The sequence below is a fragment of the Hermetia illucens genome, chromosome 6 (genome assembly GCF_905115235.1).
Source record: "Hermetia illucens chromosome 6, iHerIll2.2.curated.20191125, whole genome shotgun sequence".
Taxonomy (NCBI): domain Eukaryota; kingdom Metazoa; phylum Arthropoda; class Insecta; order Diptera; family Stratiomyidae; genus Hermetia; species Hermetia illucens.
Genome location: NC_051854.1, coordinates 36,584,098 through 36,599,101, shown reverse-complemented (window position 1 = coordinate 36,599,101; position 15,004 = coordinate 36,584,098). Strand labels below are relative to the sequence as shown.

General features: G+C 44.2%; 1 protein-coding gene across 3 annotated transcripts in view; it reads left to right on the top strand.

The window, feature by feature from the left end:
* LOC119659532 (zwei Ig domain protein zig-8-like) overlaps positions 1 to 15,004 on the top strand; it is a 294,573-nt gene that overhangs the window by 165,944 nt on the left and 113,625 nt on the right. For all 3 annotated transcript variants that reach the window (XM_038067672.1, XM_038067671.1, XM_038067673.1), the window contains one exon: positions 7,991 to 8,346. In XM_038067672.1, the coding sequence (XP_037923600.1) occupies positions 8,283 to 8,346 (64 nt within the window). In that variant the 5' untranslated portion in view covers positions 7,991 to 8,282. The remainder of the gene's footprint in view (positions 1 to 7,990; positions 8,347 to 15,004) is intronic.

The following is a 15,004-nucleotide window of genomic DNA, read 5'->3' as shown; positions in this document are numbered from 1 at the left end:
TGTAAACACCTTCCAGAAAGGGGGGTCAGGCTCGGTTGTAGACCTGACCTTTGTCAGCCCTTCGCTGGCGCGTGGTATGTCCTGGTGCGTCAGTGAACGCTACACCCACAGCGATCACCAGGCAATCTTCTTTGAGACATTTGTCGAGCCACAAGACAAAGAGCTATCATGCCCGAAACCGAGAAAGATTTCAGGCTGGTCTGCAAAATCTTTGGATGAGGAGACCTTCATAGAGGTGTGGTTAGATCAGCCTGATAAAGCAGGCACCTCTACGGAAAGAGCTGTCCATCTGGCTCACTGCATTGCCACAGCGTGTGACGCGTCCATGCCTAGAAGGTGTTCATTCCCCAGTAGAAGACCAAACTACTGGTGGAATGATGAACTGACCGGCCTTCGATCAGTCTGCCACCGAGCCAGAAGAGTGGCTCAAAGGGCGATAGGTAGAGTCGAACAGGGACAAAAAGAGCTCGCCTATAAGGCAGCCCGCAAAAACCTCAAGCTCGCCATCCAGCGAAGCAAGAGGGAGTGCTTTAAGGAGCTCTGCTCTGAAGCGAACATAAACCCGTGGGGGAATGCCTACAGAATCGTGATGGGACGATTCAGAGGCCGTTCATCTCCGCAGATCACGTGCCCCACCCTCTTGCTAAAAATCATCCAGGGGTTATTCCCCCAGCAAGAGGAGAGCACCGACACATTCCAACCATCTCTAAATATGGCGGCAATTCCACCAGTCACCAGAGACGAGCTGTTGGATATCTGCGGTAGAATAGGAGACAACAAAGCGCCGGGCCTGGACGGAGTACCGAATAAGGCCCTTAAGCTTGCCGTGAAATCCAGACCGGACATGTTCGCTGAGTTGTTCGAAGCGTGCATGTCCGAGGGGATATTTCCAGTGGCATGGAAGCGGCAAAAGTTGGTACTTCTGCCTAAACCAGGTAAACCTCCAGGTGAACCATCCTCATATCGACCCATATGTCTCCTGGACACGGTGGGGAAAATGCTAGAGCGGGTAAACTATAATAGATTACTCCCGGTTGTTGAGAGCCAAGGCGGCCTTTCGGATCGGCAGTATGGGTTCCGTAAAGCCAGATCAACCATTGATGCCATCAAATTGGTTACTGGCTTGGCCGAAGATGCAATTCACGGAAAGGGTAGTACCAGCAAATATTGCGTGGTAGTAACCTTGGATGTGAAAAATGCATTTAATTCGGCCAATTGGAATCTAATACGGAAATCTTTAGCGAAGGTTGGTATTCCCGCCTATCTCGCTGCTATCGTCGATAGTTATTTAACTGAAAGGAGGCTCTGGTATGACACCGATGACGGACCGCAGGAGTACGTTGTTTCCGCGGGTGTCCCACAGGGCTCCGTATTGGGCCCACTACTGTGGAACATCATGTACAACGATGTATTTAATCTTCCCCTTCCGGGGGAAGCCACAGTGGTGGGTTACGCTGACGACATAGCGCTGGTTGTTGTCGCAAAGCATCTCGAAGATGCTGAGTTATACTCAAGTGAGGCAATCGGTGCTGTTAAAAGTTGGCTAAGCAGCTCTGGTCTGACACTTGCGGAGGAGAAAACGGAAGCGTCCTCATCACTAAGCGCCGGAAGAGAAATTACGCCTGTATTAGAATCAGGAATCATATCGTCACTTCCAAGCCGGCCATCAAATACTTGGGAGTGGTGATAGACAGGAAGCTTAGCTATAAGCAACATTTGCGGTATGTTTGCGATAAATCATCCACTGCAAGTATGGCCCTGGCAAGGATGATGCCGAACATTGGAGGGCCACGGCATACCTCTAGGTTACTTATAGCCGGGGTGGTGACCTCGATCACGCTCTATGCAACCCCAGTTTGGAGGGAGGCGTTGTGGATGTCAGGGAACGCTACCAAACTGAGTTCAGTCTACAGGAGGACAGCCCTGAGGGTATGCTCTGCCTTCAGGACTGTCTCAGATGATGCAGCATTCGTCATCTCCGGAATGATGCCGATTGACATCTTGGCAGATGAGATGGCGAACATATACAATGCAAAGCCAACCTCTTCCTCATCGCGGACGAGGAAGACGGAAAGGGAGAGATCCATAAATAGATGGCAAGAGCGGTGGGAACGCTCGGGAAAGGGCCGGTGGACGCACAGGCTCATTCCTGCCATCAAGGAGTGGTTGGAGAGACGACACGGTGAGATTAATTATAATCTCACCCAGTTTCTCACGAGGCACGGAGGATATCTCCAATACCTTCACAGGTTTAAATTGGAGACCTCACCCGATTGTCCAAATTGCAATGGAGTCCCAGAGGACCCAGAGCATGTATTCTTCCACTGTCCGAGATTTGTGGAAGAAAGGAGGAATCTAGAGGAGACTCTAGGGGAGGTGCTGGTACCAGAAAATCTGGTGCCGAAAATGCTAGCACATCAAGAGAATTGGGATGCGGTAAACTCCATGATTGCATCTATCCAAAATAAACTGCGAAAAGCAGAGGAGAGGAGAAAAACGCGGTCACGTGCGCCGCGTATAGAAGAAAGGTGACAAAGCTAGAGTGAGCTGACTCCGCCCCGTGATGTAATACCTTATGGTGGTTCCGCGGGGCAGGGAGGGAGTCGGGGGTGGTTTTAGTGGGTAAAAATCCCACACGCTGGTGTGTCCAGACCAGTGTCTTTTTGAAGATTTCCACCTTCTCAACAAAAAAAAAAAAAAGACAGACAGACAGACAGACAATAAACCGATTTTAATAAGGTTTTGTGTTTACACAAAACCTTAAAAATGTGATGATCCATTGAAATCCTCCACGTTCTGCGCATAGGGCAACATAATGAGCGTCACCACATACCGCATATTATCGCCAATAGAGTGGAAAAATCAATAGACAAAAACTAACTTTCTCTCAAATACAATTTTTTGTTTTTAACGTATATACTCGGATACATATTTCGGGAGCGACACACCCCCTTCTTCAGTACAAAGTTACTAGCTTTATAGTTTGGAGGAAGCTACTCCTTGACTATCAATTTTAGGCTGATCTACAAGTCATCATCATCAATGGCGCAATACCCGGTATCCGGTTTAGGCATGCCTTAATAAGGAACTCCATATATCCCGATTTTGCGTCGAGGTCCACCAATTCGATATCCCTAAAAGCTGTCTGGCGTCTGATCTCAGGCAGTGTCTGCCTCGTCTTCTTTTTCTACCATAGATATTGCCCTTATAGACTTTCCGGGTGGGATCATCCTCATCCATATGGATTAAGTGACCCGCCCACCGTGAACTATTGAGCCGAATTTTATCCACAACCTGACGGTCATCGCATCGCTCATAGATTTCGTCGTTATGTAGGCTACGGAATCGCCCATCCTCATGTAGGGGGCCAAAAATTCTTCGGAGGATTTTTCTCTCGAACGCGACCAAGAATTCGCAATTTTTCTTGTTAAGAACCCGAGGAATACATGAGGACTGGAATGATCATTGACATATACAGTAAGAGGAGCTTTGATCCTACGGTGAAACGTTTCGAGCGGAACAGTATTTATAAACTGAAATAGGCTCTATTGGCTGCCAACAACCGTGCGCGGATTTCATCTTCGCAGCTGTTATCGGTTAAGATTTTCGACCCTAGATAGGAGAGATTATCACCGATCTCAAAGTTGTATTTTCCTATCTTTATTCTTCCCGTTTGACCAGTGCGATTTGATATTATTCGTTTCTTGGCTTTTGGCGCTGACGTTGCCACCATGTACTTCGTCTTCCCGTCCGTAATGTGCAGCCCAAGATATCGCGCCGTCTGCTCCACCTGGTAGACTGTACATCCCGGGTTGTCCTCCGCTTTCTCCAGGGCCAGGTTAAGGATGACGCATGATAGGGCATCATCGAATGGCCTTGAGAGTGATTCTACTGCTTTTATCTGGCCTCGCACATTGGTCAGGGTCAGCCTAGTCAGTCTTATTAATTTCGTCGGAATACCGAATTCTCTCATGGTCGTGTACAGTTTTATCCTGGCCATGCTATCATAGGCGATTTTAAAATTGATGAAAAAATGGTGCAACTGATGTCTATATTCCAACAGTTTTTCCATGGCTGCCGCAGGGAGAAAATCTGATTTGTTGCTGATTTGCATGGAGTGAAGCCTCCTTGGTATGGGCCAATGATGTTCTGAGCGTATGGGACTATCCGGCCTAGCAAGATAGCGGAAAATATCTTATAGATGGTACTCAAAAACGTGATACCTCTATAATTGCTTCACTGTGTAATATCCGTCTTTTTATGTATCAGACAGATAAACAAACGTACAAACTGCCTTCATCCAGATTGAGCAGGCGCGACTGGGGCGAGATCTTGGGCTGCACATTAATGAAGGCAACACAAAATATATGGTGGCAACGCCAGCACCGAAGACGAATCAACCAACAACATCTAACCGCACTGGTCAAACACGAAGAAGAATAAGGATATGAGAATACAACTTTGAGACCGTTAAAAAATTTCTCCTATCTAGGAAACGGGTTCTTAGCAAGAAAAATTGCGAACTCTTGGCCGCGTTCGAGAGAAGACTCCTCCGAAGAATTTTTGGCCCCCTACATGAGGATGGATGATTCCGTAGCCTACACAATGACGAAATCTATGAGCGATACCATGACCGTCCGGTTGTGGATAAAATCCGGCTCAATAGGTTACGGTGGGCGGGTCACTTAATCCGTATGGATGAGGATGATGCCACCCGGAAAGTCTATAAGGGCAATATCTATGGTAGAAAAGGAAGACGAGGCAGACCCTGCCTGAGATCAGACGATGGCGTAGGTCAGGACGCCAGACAGCTTTTAAGGATTTCGAATTGGTGGACCTCGGCGCAAAACCGGGATGTCTGGAGTTCCATATTAAGGCATGCCTAGACCGGATACCGGTTGTTGCGTCGTTGATGATGACAGATAATGCCTCTTTGCCAGTCGTTAGGCATTGATTCGCTGTCCGATATATGTAATTAATCCGGCTGTAATTCCATTGACTCCTGATGACTTATGATTTTTAAACCGATGAATTGCACGGACTGTTTCTCGTAAACTTGGTGGTGGCAGTATTTGTCCGTCGTCTTCAGTTGGCGCGACCTCCAACTCGCCGATGTTCTGGTTGTTCAGTAGCTCATGAAAGTACTCAACCCATCGCTCCAATATGCTCATTCTGTCGGAAATCAGATTTCCCTCTTTGTCTCGGCAGGATGAACATCGAGGTGTGTAAGGCTTCATCCTGCTCAATTGTTGATAAAACTTACGCGCCTTGTGCTCCCTCTACTTTTCGCGTTCACAGACATGTTGATTCTCCCAGGCTCACTTTTTCCGTCTGTGAAGTTGCTTCTCGGCTGGACTGAGTTCGTGGTAAGTCTTTACGCGTGCCCGCGTTCTTTGAGAATGCAACATTACTCAGTATGCAGCACTCTTCCGTTCCCTTGCTAGCTTACATTCATCGTCAAACCAACCGTTCCGACTCTTATTGCGGGTGGGGTTAAGTATGTTTGATTGCGATTGTGTGATTGTGAAGATCATTTGTTGATGTTTCATCTCCAGGATCTCTATAGACTGCGATTATTGCGTCATCCATTTCAGTCTTAACTCTCACCTGATTGTCAGAGGGGATTCTGGGTAGTATTGTTATTCGAGCTCGGAGCACCATGCTAACTAGATAGTGATCCGAGTCTATATTGGCCCCCTATATGTTCTGACATTCATCAAGGCTGAAAAGTGGTGACGTTCCATTAACACGTGGTCAATTTGGTTGAAACTGGTCCCGTCTGGAGAGGCCCATGTATGTTTGTGGACCGCTTTCCGCGCAAACCAGGTACTTCCAACCGCCATTTCGTGTAACACTGCTAATTGAATAATCCGCAGTCCGTTATCATTTGTATTTTGATGTGAGCTTTGGGAGCCAACGTATCACCTGAATACGAGCTCCGTACCTACTGGGCTGTTAAAATCCCCAAGCATGATTTTGATATCATATCTAGGACAGGCTTCGAGGTTTCATTCTACTGCCTCGTAGAAGGTATTCTTTTTCTCTGTAGAGCCGTAAATGTTAATGAGGCTTATATTTCTAAATTTGCCTCGCAAGCGCAGAGTGCATAGCCGTTTGCTTATGTTTTCAAAGCCGATAACAGCAGGTTTCATTTTTTAGCTGAGAAACCTACTCCGATCATATGGATTACTGGATGAGCGCTATAATGTATGGTGTAGCGACTCTTTTCCAGGAAACCGGTCCTTGTCCAACGCATCTCCTGTGACGCTGTTACATCAGCCCTATATTGGAGCAGGAGATTGGCTAGCTGCTTGGCAGCTCCATCTCTGTAAAGGGAGCGCACGTTCCATGAGAAAATGCGCAAATCGTTATTCCTTTGTCGTTGTCGTTATTCCTTTGTCGTTGTGTAATCCGTCCAGTGCAAGGCTCCTGTTGTGGCTTCGTAACATAGGTTTTCCGTGTAGGGTTGTCACCCTTATCCAACCCCCTACCTGGAGGACCAGTTGGTACAATTTGTCCCGTTTTTATGCGCGGGAGGCTCGCCTTCATCCTTCTCCGTCTGCAGGTTTTCATTAAGAAAGAGCTCCCCGCGATCACCACGTGGACGTGAAGATAGGGTTTGGTAGTAGACCTGTTGGTGTTAGTTCAGCAGGCGTTTCCCAGGTTTTATGCTCCATCGTGGGCACCAATCCACGATTCGCCCTGGCACCTATACTACACTTTGACTACAACGATTTTACTCACCAAAAATGCAGGCGTAAATACTTACGCCCCTCATGGCCTCAGCTCAACTCAACCCGAAACTACTAGAAACACTGTAAGCGCCCCATGCAGGGGAAGGGAATAATTCGTTATTATTACTTTCACTAGGTCTGAGCGGTCCTCACATCATAAGTTAAAAGTTAACATCTCGTTTTGAAATCTCAGAGTTAAATACCATCTATACCATCGTATGGGGTATCAAATGGATGATCTTAGTAAACTCTTTCCCAAACTACCTGTTTCAGTTTTTAGAACTGAAAGTAGGAGGTGAAAAGTATACACTTAAAGTGAGGCAGAACTGACCAACTAGCACAGATTACGTTGCATCGTAGGAAGTAATGCAGTGCATAATACTGGGAAGTTTCGTAGAACTCCTACTATTCTTAACGCAATTGTTATAGAGCAAAGTTGGCAATCTTTTAAGGACAGTACTTTCCAGAATAAATCAGTTGTGTAAACGATTTTTAGAAAACAAAGTGCCATGGAATTTTCAATTACGAATGAATAGAACTTTCGGACACTTCAAGTTCCAAGATTTAATCTAAAACTATAACGAGCCCTATTATCAACAAACAATCCTCACCCAACTATCCATATTTCAACTTTGACAATTCTTTTATTGAAGTAGTGCGATTAAAATTTCACTAAATCGACCTTGATGATGTGTTATTATCTAAGGGTCGCTACTGTAAGATACATCTTGATCAATATGCTTTCGCTTGAAAGCCTATGTAGTCGCTATATTCATTAATCTAATATAATCTAATATAATAATGGACACTGACGAAACATTTACACTTCATCTGAAGGAATCCTGTTATTGGTTAAGTAGTACACATTGAAATACTTATTCAGTGCTGACAGCATTCCAAGTCATTTCAAATGTCCTTTTTAGGTTGTTCAAACCCAAAGGAAGGGAAAGGATTAAGTAGAGCAGTGGGAAGCAATCCACGCATTCTGAATTTCTGAACATATTTTCCTTCGGCTGAATAATTTAACAATTTACATCTATAATGGAAACTATCACTCCAACTACTAAGCCCCAACTGTTTAACACTAATGACCTCCGCCATCCCAAAGGCGTGTTTCCGCATCCTTGATATATACGAGGATATAATAGAGGAAATTTTAATTTCTATCTACAACATCTTCTAAATTATATAGAAACATTTTGATGGTGTCAACCTTGTCTAACTTCCTTGTTTTCAATATTCTCGTATATTTCCAGATAACTCCTGGTTCTCATGCTCAACACATTGAAACTACAATAACTAAACGGAAGATAAAAGGAAGTCGGAGTTTATGATTTCAATGCTAGAGACAAAAGTGATACGAAAAGATGCTGGTTGCAAACATAAGTGCAGAGATGTGGAAGACAAGCCATCATTTGGAGCAACTATGTAACAAGCTGTAGACAGAGGATACAGGGACGAGAATATATTCTGTAACAAAACGCTTCTGCAATTCAATGAACCTGCTACCTTCGGACTGAGAATACTGGAGCAAACAAAGCTGTAGAGATGGCATCGTTGATTGTAAACATTTTTTTTATCTGGTTTTTAATCGCAACAATTGCAAGTAGTGGTGAGTATATTTTAATTAATAATTGTGGAAAGTTCGTTTGAAAGAAGGGGATGAAATGCTGCGCTTCGTCCAGCCAGACTATCAAATAAAATTCTGAATTCAAACAGTTTTGAGTGGAAGCTTTATTCAAATCCAATCTCACAATGCAGATTATCCTCTAGTCACCTAATTAAATTAATTCACTTGCTCTTAGCTTAACACCTTACCCACCAGTTTCAACGAGGTTTATTATACGCCTTTCCCTCAGTTTCTGGCTATTCTTCTATTTAATTTTCAAAGCTCTGTAGTGTAATTATCATCGTCAGGAATGCATTCTCTAATTAACATTGCCCATTTACGAGTGTGACGCGTGACTCTTTCCCTGTTATGAGTGCCTGCAACAAAGGCATCCCACTTTGCTCCTCGGATGCTGCGTTTTAATAATACCTGCCATTTGCTGCCCCACTTTGCGGTTGAATATTCAAGGCCTATTTTCCCTGTTGTAGAGAGCTTTCCTCGCATCTTAGATACGTAAGTTGGTGTATACCAGGCTCTTATTCTTTATGAATTTTTCCATATAATTTCCATATAATAAAGCTTTTAATTCAAATCACATCAGTGGTTGTTCGTTCTCTCGTTTCTTTGGTTACTTATAAAATTCAATTCATGACAAATCTATGGTTACCTTTGGAAATGAGTAGTCTAAGTCAATCTTCTGAAGGACGAAGATTTCTTGAGAATATGGGTTCAATATTTCGATGAAATTAAAACAAACCCTCGTCCATCTGACTTGAAACTGTTGAACGATTAAAGATATTGTCAGTGAAAGTGTGGAGATTGGTACTTCGCATGTGAGCATTGAATGGTCCTATTGCATATGGAACGGGGCATGGAATGTATGAGGTTATTAAATATAGTCACATAGGGAACTTAGATTTTCTACACTCTTTGTGTGAAACAAAATCTAATTAAAATCGGTTCGAGACACTCGTACACATGTCTGTCCGACTGTCCGTATTTCCGTCTATCTGTCTATTTTTTTCCAGGAGGAGGAAATCTTCCAAAGATACTCGTACACATGTTCCAGCGTGTGGGATTTTTACCCACTAAAACCACCCCCTAACTCCTGTACTCTTCCCCACGAAACCACCGCAAAGTATTTCGTCGCAGGGTGGGCATGGCTCTAGACTCCGCCTTCGCACATCCATTGCATTCACAACCGCGCCTTTCTCACCTCCTCTGCCTCTCTTAATCTGCACTGGATCCGCCCTACCACATCGTTCACTGCATTCCAGCTCTCCTAGTTCTAAACACCAGATCCACCCCAAAGTTCCGGCGCCCGGGCTGCGAGAGAAGCATTCCAAACGTAATTTTCGCGTCGGAACCACTGGTGTCGCCGGTGGACGGGTGGCGAGTTCTGGAAGACTTCTCGGTAGGCGACCACCAATACATTGCCTTCGAAGTGGTGGACACAAACTAACGGTGTGTGCCACACTGACGAGCTTTCTGTGTATGCAATATCGTGAAAGTGAACACCGGGAGCTTTGTCGAAACTCTTGGAGCAGGTGGGGCGGCGCTGGAGGGAACCCTGGGGGCGCTGCAACTGACACTTTTGTAAATTTGCGGAACCTCCGTGCCTAGGAGGGCATCGACACGTGGCAAACCTTCTATGTATTGGTGGACAGTGGAAATCGCAGAGTTCCGGAAGGAATGTCACAGGCTCCAACGCAACACAACGTCTAAGCGACCGAGAGGAGGCATATACCACCAAAAGAAGACTCCGCAGCAGAGTAAACAAGAGGAAAGCTCGCTGCTGGCAGGATCTGGTCGACAAGGTAAATGGGGACCGTGGGGGCTAGGTTACACACTGGAAACCCGAGAAATCGGGGCTCTGCGAAAGCCCTGTTCACCTAAGGCCGAGCGGGTGGTGCTCCTCGTAATAATTGACGTCAGAAACGCCTTTAAATCCGTAAGATAGAAAGACATTCTAGGCACACTAGACAATACTTCCAACGGAGCGAACAATCTCTTACGGGTATTAAAGGACTAACTGCGGAACCGCTGCCACTAGAGGGTCAGAGGGGGATGGAGGTCACGTCGGGGTTATCACAGGGATCCACCCTAGGGCCGCACCTCTGATATTCTCCGCTACCTATGATATTCTACTTGAACTCGACATGCCAGAAGAGTCGCGGCTGGTCGGCTATGCAGGTAATGTCGCGACCCTTATTACTGAACGCACTGTCGAATAGGCGCAAATCAGACTCGGCATATTGATACGACGGGTAAGCGGATGGATGGCTACCCATGGTTTCAACCTTGCACTAGAAAAAACCGAAGTAGTCATCCTGACTAAAAAAAAGAATTCCGCTCCTGCGTCCCATATCGCTCGGCAAGTTGATAATCGATTCAAAACCAGCAGTCAAGTACCCAGGGCTGACTCTTGACTCAAAGATGAGCTTTTTTGAGCAAATCACAGCAGCAGTGAACAAGGCTACAACTGGAGTTTCGGCATTAAGTAGGCTAATAGCAAACATTGGGGGTATTACGTCTAACAAGCGAAGTGTCCTGGTGAGTTCAACGCAGTCTGTCCTACTCTATGGCGCAGATATATGGGCTGACGCTCTTGGTAAGGAGACGGGGAGCAGTACGGGTGGCGTCTGCGTACCGCACTGCCTCTGAACCGGCCGTGATGGTGATCGCGGGAGTGATCTCCGTTGATCTTCTTGCCAAGGAGCGTCAAGCAATATACAAGCTCAAGGAGGATGAGCCAAGGGAGGTTGTTACTCGTGAAGAAAAGCAACACACTCTAGACGAGTGGCAGCTCTCTTGGCGAAATGAAACTAGGACCAGATGGACGGCAACTTAGGTGTGTAGCTGAATCGGAAGCATGGTAAGACTGAGTATTTCCTTACCCAATTTTTAAGTAGGCATGGAGGCTTTCGGTCTTACCTGCACAAGATTGGAAAGGCGCAATCTCCGGATTGTGTGTTTTGCAATTGAGTTGTGGACGACGCCCATTACACTTTTTTTTCTTGTGAAAAGTGGGATGGGGTTCGTCAGCAGCTCTATTTAAACACAGGGGATCTCTCACCAGACAACATTGTTGAAGAGATGCTAAGGAATGCTGACAGGTGGAGCCGTTTTGCCATTATGTTCGGTTCCTTTTCGTTGCTAAGAAGCTCGGCTGGTGGAGGAGCCAGATGACAGGGGGTTACTTGAACTAACAGTTCCTTTCCTCCCTTCCATCTCGGTGGTGAAAGGAATTCCTTAATTTGAAGGAAATCCAACACTGTGTGCATAAATGCATTCACCAACCCTGTCCAAAAAAAAATTCCAGCTCTCCTGACATGCAAACATTTTTTCAATTATATTTTCGGGTGCTAGTGTTCCTCCCAATGTCTCCTTTAGACTCTTCCTTTCCTTAGTGAATCTAGAACAAAGGAAGAAAACATGCTCCGGATCCTCCGGAATACCGTCGCAGCTGATATGTTACAGTTGGGTGAGCTGTCCAATTTAAACCTATAGGGGAATTTACGATAACCTCCATGTCCCGTGAGAAACTCCGTGAGACCATAGTTTATCTCACAATGTGTTCTCTGCATCCACACCTCGATACTGGGAATCAATCTGTGAGTCCATTGACTCCTTTTCACTCCCCCTATGGGGAAATGTATGTATTGGAACATTGGCTCTGTATCAAAATAGTGCCGAAAGCCTATCAATTGACAAAAAAAAAGACAATCCAAAAAGTGTACCTTGATCTTTACCAATGACTACGATTTCTGTAGTCAATTTTTACTTCCATGACAAACTGTCAACCAAGCCTTTTACGGAAGATTCAGAAGACGGGTGAGACGCGTGAGAGCGAACATTGTAGACACCTAAGTAAATGCTGCTATCATACGGTTGTATCCTGTACGCAGCTTTTCACTTCCAAAAATGTCACTGGATTTCCTAGCACCTTCCTACATAAGGTAAAAAATGTCTTAGAAGAAAGTCTTTCTAGATCTGAAAAATATGATATGAATAAAATTCGAAAAATTTATCAGACATGTCATTGCAAACCGCTGGTATTGGTACCAAGATGGAGAACAACGACTCCGCTGATGTATAGCTGCGTAAGGAGACCACTGAATAGTCTGGTAAAAATCCATCTCATTGCTTTTCTATGACATCTCGTATGTTGCTGATTTGTAGAAAACCAGGTTCAGCAAGCAACTTATGAGTCCTAGAAATCGTAGACCCTGAGCTTCTGATATTCTTTTCAAAAGTTGTAGTAACTAACTGGGAAATTCAACAATTAAGCGAAAGAGGACTAGTTGTCCTTACTGGTGCATCAGTCGAAAGATGAGCGACGAAGCGATTGGGGTCCCGAAAATACCTTAAAGTAAGCACACCAATTTTAACCTAGACCTTAAGGGGGTCATCCCGTGTGCCGGGAGAAATCGATTTTTTTTTTTTGCATGAATTGTATCTATATATAGTGGAGAATATGTGGGCAAAGGGATTTTCCGATATTCCGAGTCCTTCAGAAATTACAGGGTTAAACAGGTAAGGAGTTTGCAGCCGCGGCTAGAGTACTCGATGAGAAAAAGCATCGAATTTTTTTTACCTGTTCGTTTTTTACCTGAGCCTTATAAATTTGAACACAGGTATAAATATAAAAAGATGGAAAACCAGCCAATTGTCTAAACTTATTTGCCGTTTGGAATAAAAAGGATAATCCAGTCTAGAGTGAGCACTGAAAGGCGTTCAAGTTATACTCAGTTATATTTTGTTGTAAGTATTGTGCTGTTTGTGTGTTCAGTGATTTTTTTAAATAGATCGTTCGAAGGGAGATCCCTTTAACGTTCAACGTCATGCTCGCACTAAAAAACGAGTATTTCATGGGAATCGATACTTATCAGAGAAGAAAAAGGACTTCGCATCAACATCAGCAAAGAAACTTTTAGCAAGCATGAACATGGATGTTCCAATTGCGACAAGTTTTGTATATTGTATATTGGATTTTGCTGGAGTTTTCTCCGGTATTTCTGCAAATTTCTGCAAATAATAAAATATACGTAGTAGTAAAAAAGGAATGCGTAGGACATGTCGAGAAAAGAATGGGAACGCGGCTTAGAAATGCAAAGAAGAATCACAAAGGCATTGGTGGAAAAGGGGCTGCAAAACTTACTGATAAGGACCTCACTACATTTTTTGGGCTAGCTATTCGTCGACACGCAAATTCGATAGAAGGAATGAAGCAAGAAATTTGGGAAACTTTCTTCCATAAATGTTCTACAGACGAAAATCCCCAGCATCAAAATTGTCCAGCAGGCGAGGACAGTTGGTGCAAATGGCGCAAAGCGGAAGCTAAAGGAGAACTGGATAGTTTTCACCACGAGAAGGCACCTTTGACTGAAGAAGTTCAAACAGTCATCAAACCAATCTACGAAGATTTGTCACGAGATGATCTGTTGAACAGATGTTTAGGAGCAGAGACCCAGAATAACAATGAGTCGTTAAATGCATTAATCTGGACTTTCGCTGCTAAACACCTTCATTCTGGGGCCAAGGTCGTAGAAATAGCCACTTTTCTGGCTGTAATTATTTTCAATGAAGGATTCAATGGCATTCTCAAAATCCTAGTGACAATGGGATGTCAAGTTGGTCACATATGTCAGGTTTATACCGACCGCCGTAATGAAGCGCGAATTTGGCGGTCCGAATGACGATCGACTGACCTCGCTAAAAGAGCCACAATTGACACCAGAGAGCACCAATCGGCCTTACAAGACTTTTTTGAAGAAACGGAGGGTGCTCTCTATGGACCAGGTATAGGAGATTAATGGTGAGCTAAAATTTTACTGTTGATAATCACATTTAAATTTTCAAATGCGTTTTTCTCGAAACTGCATCTTGAAAATCGGCTACCACCATAGCTCAAAATCTATCCAACCAAATTCTTTGAAATTTTCACGGCTTCTTTAGTACATATTTCTACGGTCCGCAAATTAGGATAATTGCAATCGGACTGGTAGTTTTTTTTTATTCGTAAAAACAGCCGTAAAAAACACCAAAATCCAAAAAAATAAGTTTAAAAGCCCACCAAAAATTTACCTTTTAATATTTTCTAATTATCCTAGTTTGCGGACCGTGGAATATTGTCCACATTAAAATGCCATTTAGTTTTTTTTCCTCAGATGAAGACAGCGCCCTCCAGCGTGGCAGCAGAAAAACACCTTTTTTTGGAGATGGGTGCATAAATTAACACGTATTCCGAAAATTAGCAACGATATCAAGCTGATTACATATACTAGAGATATCAATAAACATATCGTGAAAAAATCACGTTTCTATCTTTACCCAGTCCTTCAAAATAATTTTTCAAAAAAAGGCAAAAAAAACGGCCTTCACACGGGATGACCCCCTTAAGCGTGTTCGGCTCACTGGAAGGTTTCACTCAGGCGTTGATTTACTACTTAGTCTACAGATATCTCATATCAAGAGTACGGATACAAATTCCAATGCCTCCAGAGATTTTAATCGCGACCTTCCATTTCGGGAGCTGTTACAACATCCCTCTTGTCTTGGTTCTTAGTAATCCTTACAATAAACTACAGCAAAACCTTCAAGTTCTTCCAAGAAACTACCTCGTAATTATCTTTATCATTCCCGGACAAAGAAGAACTCA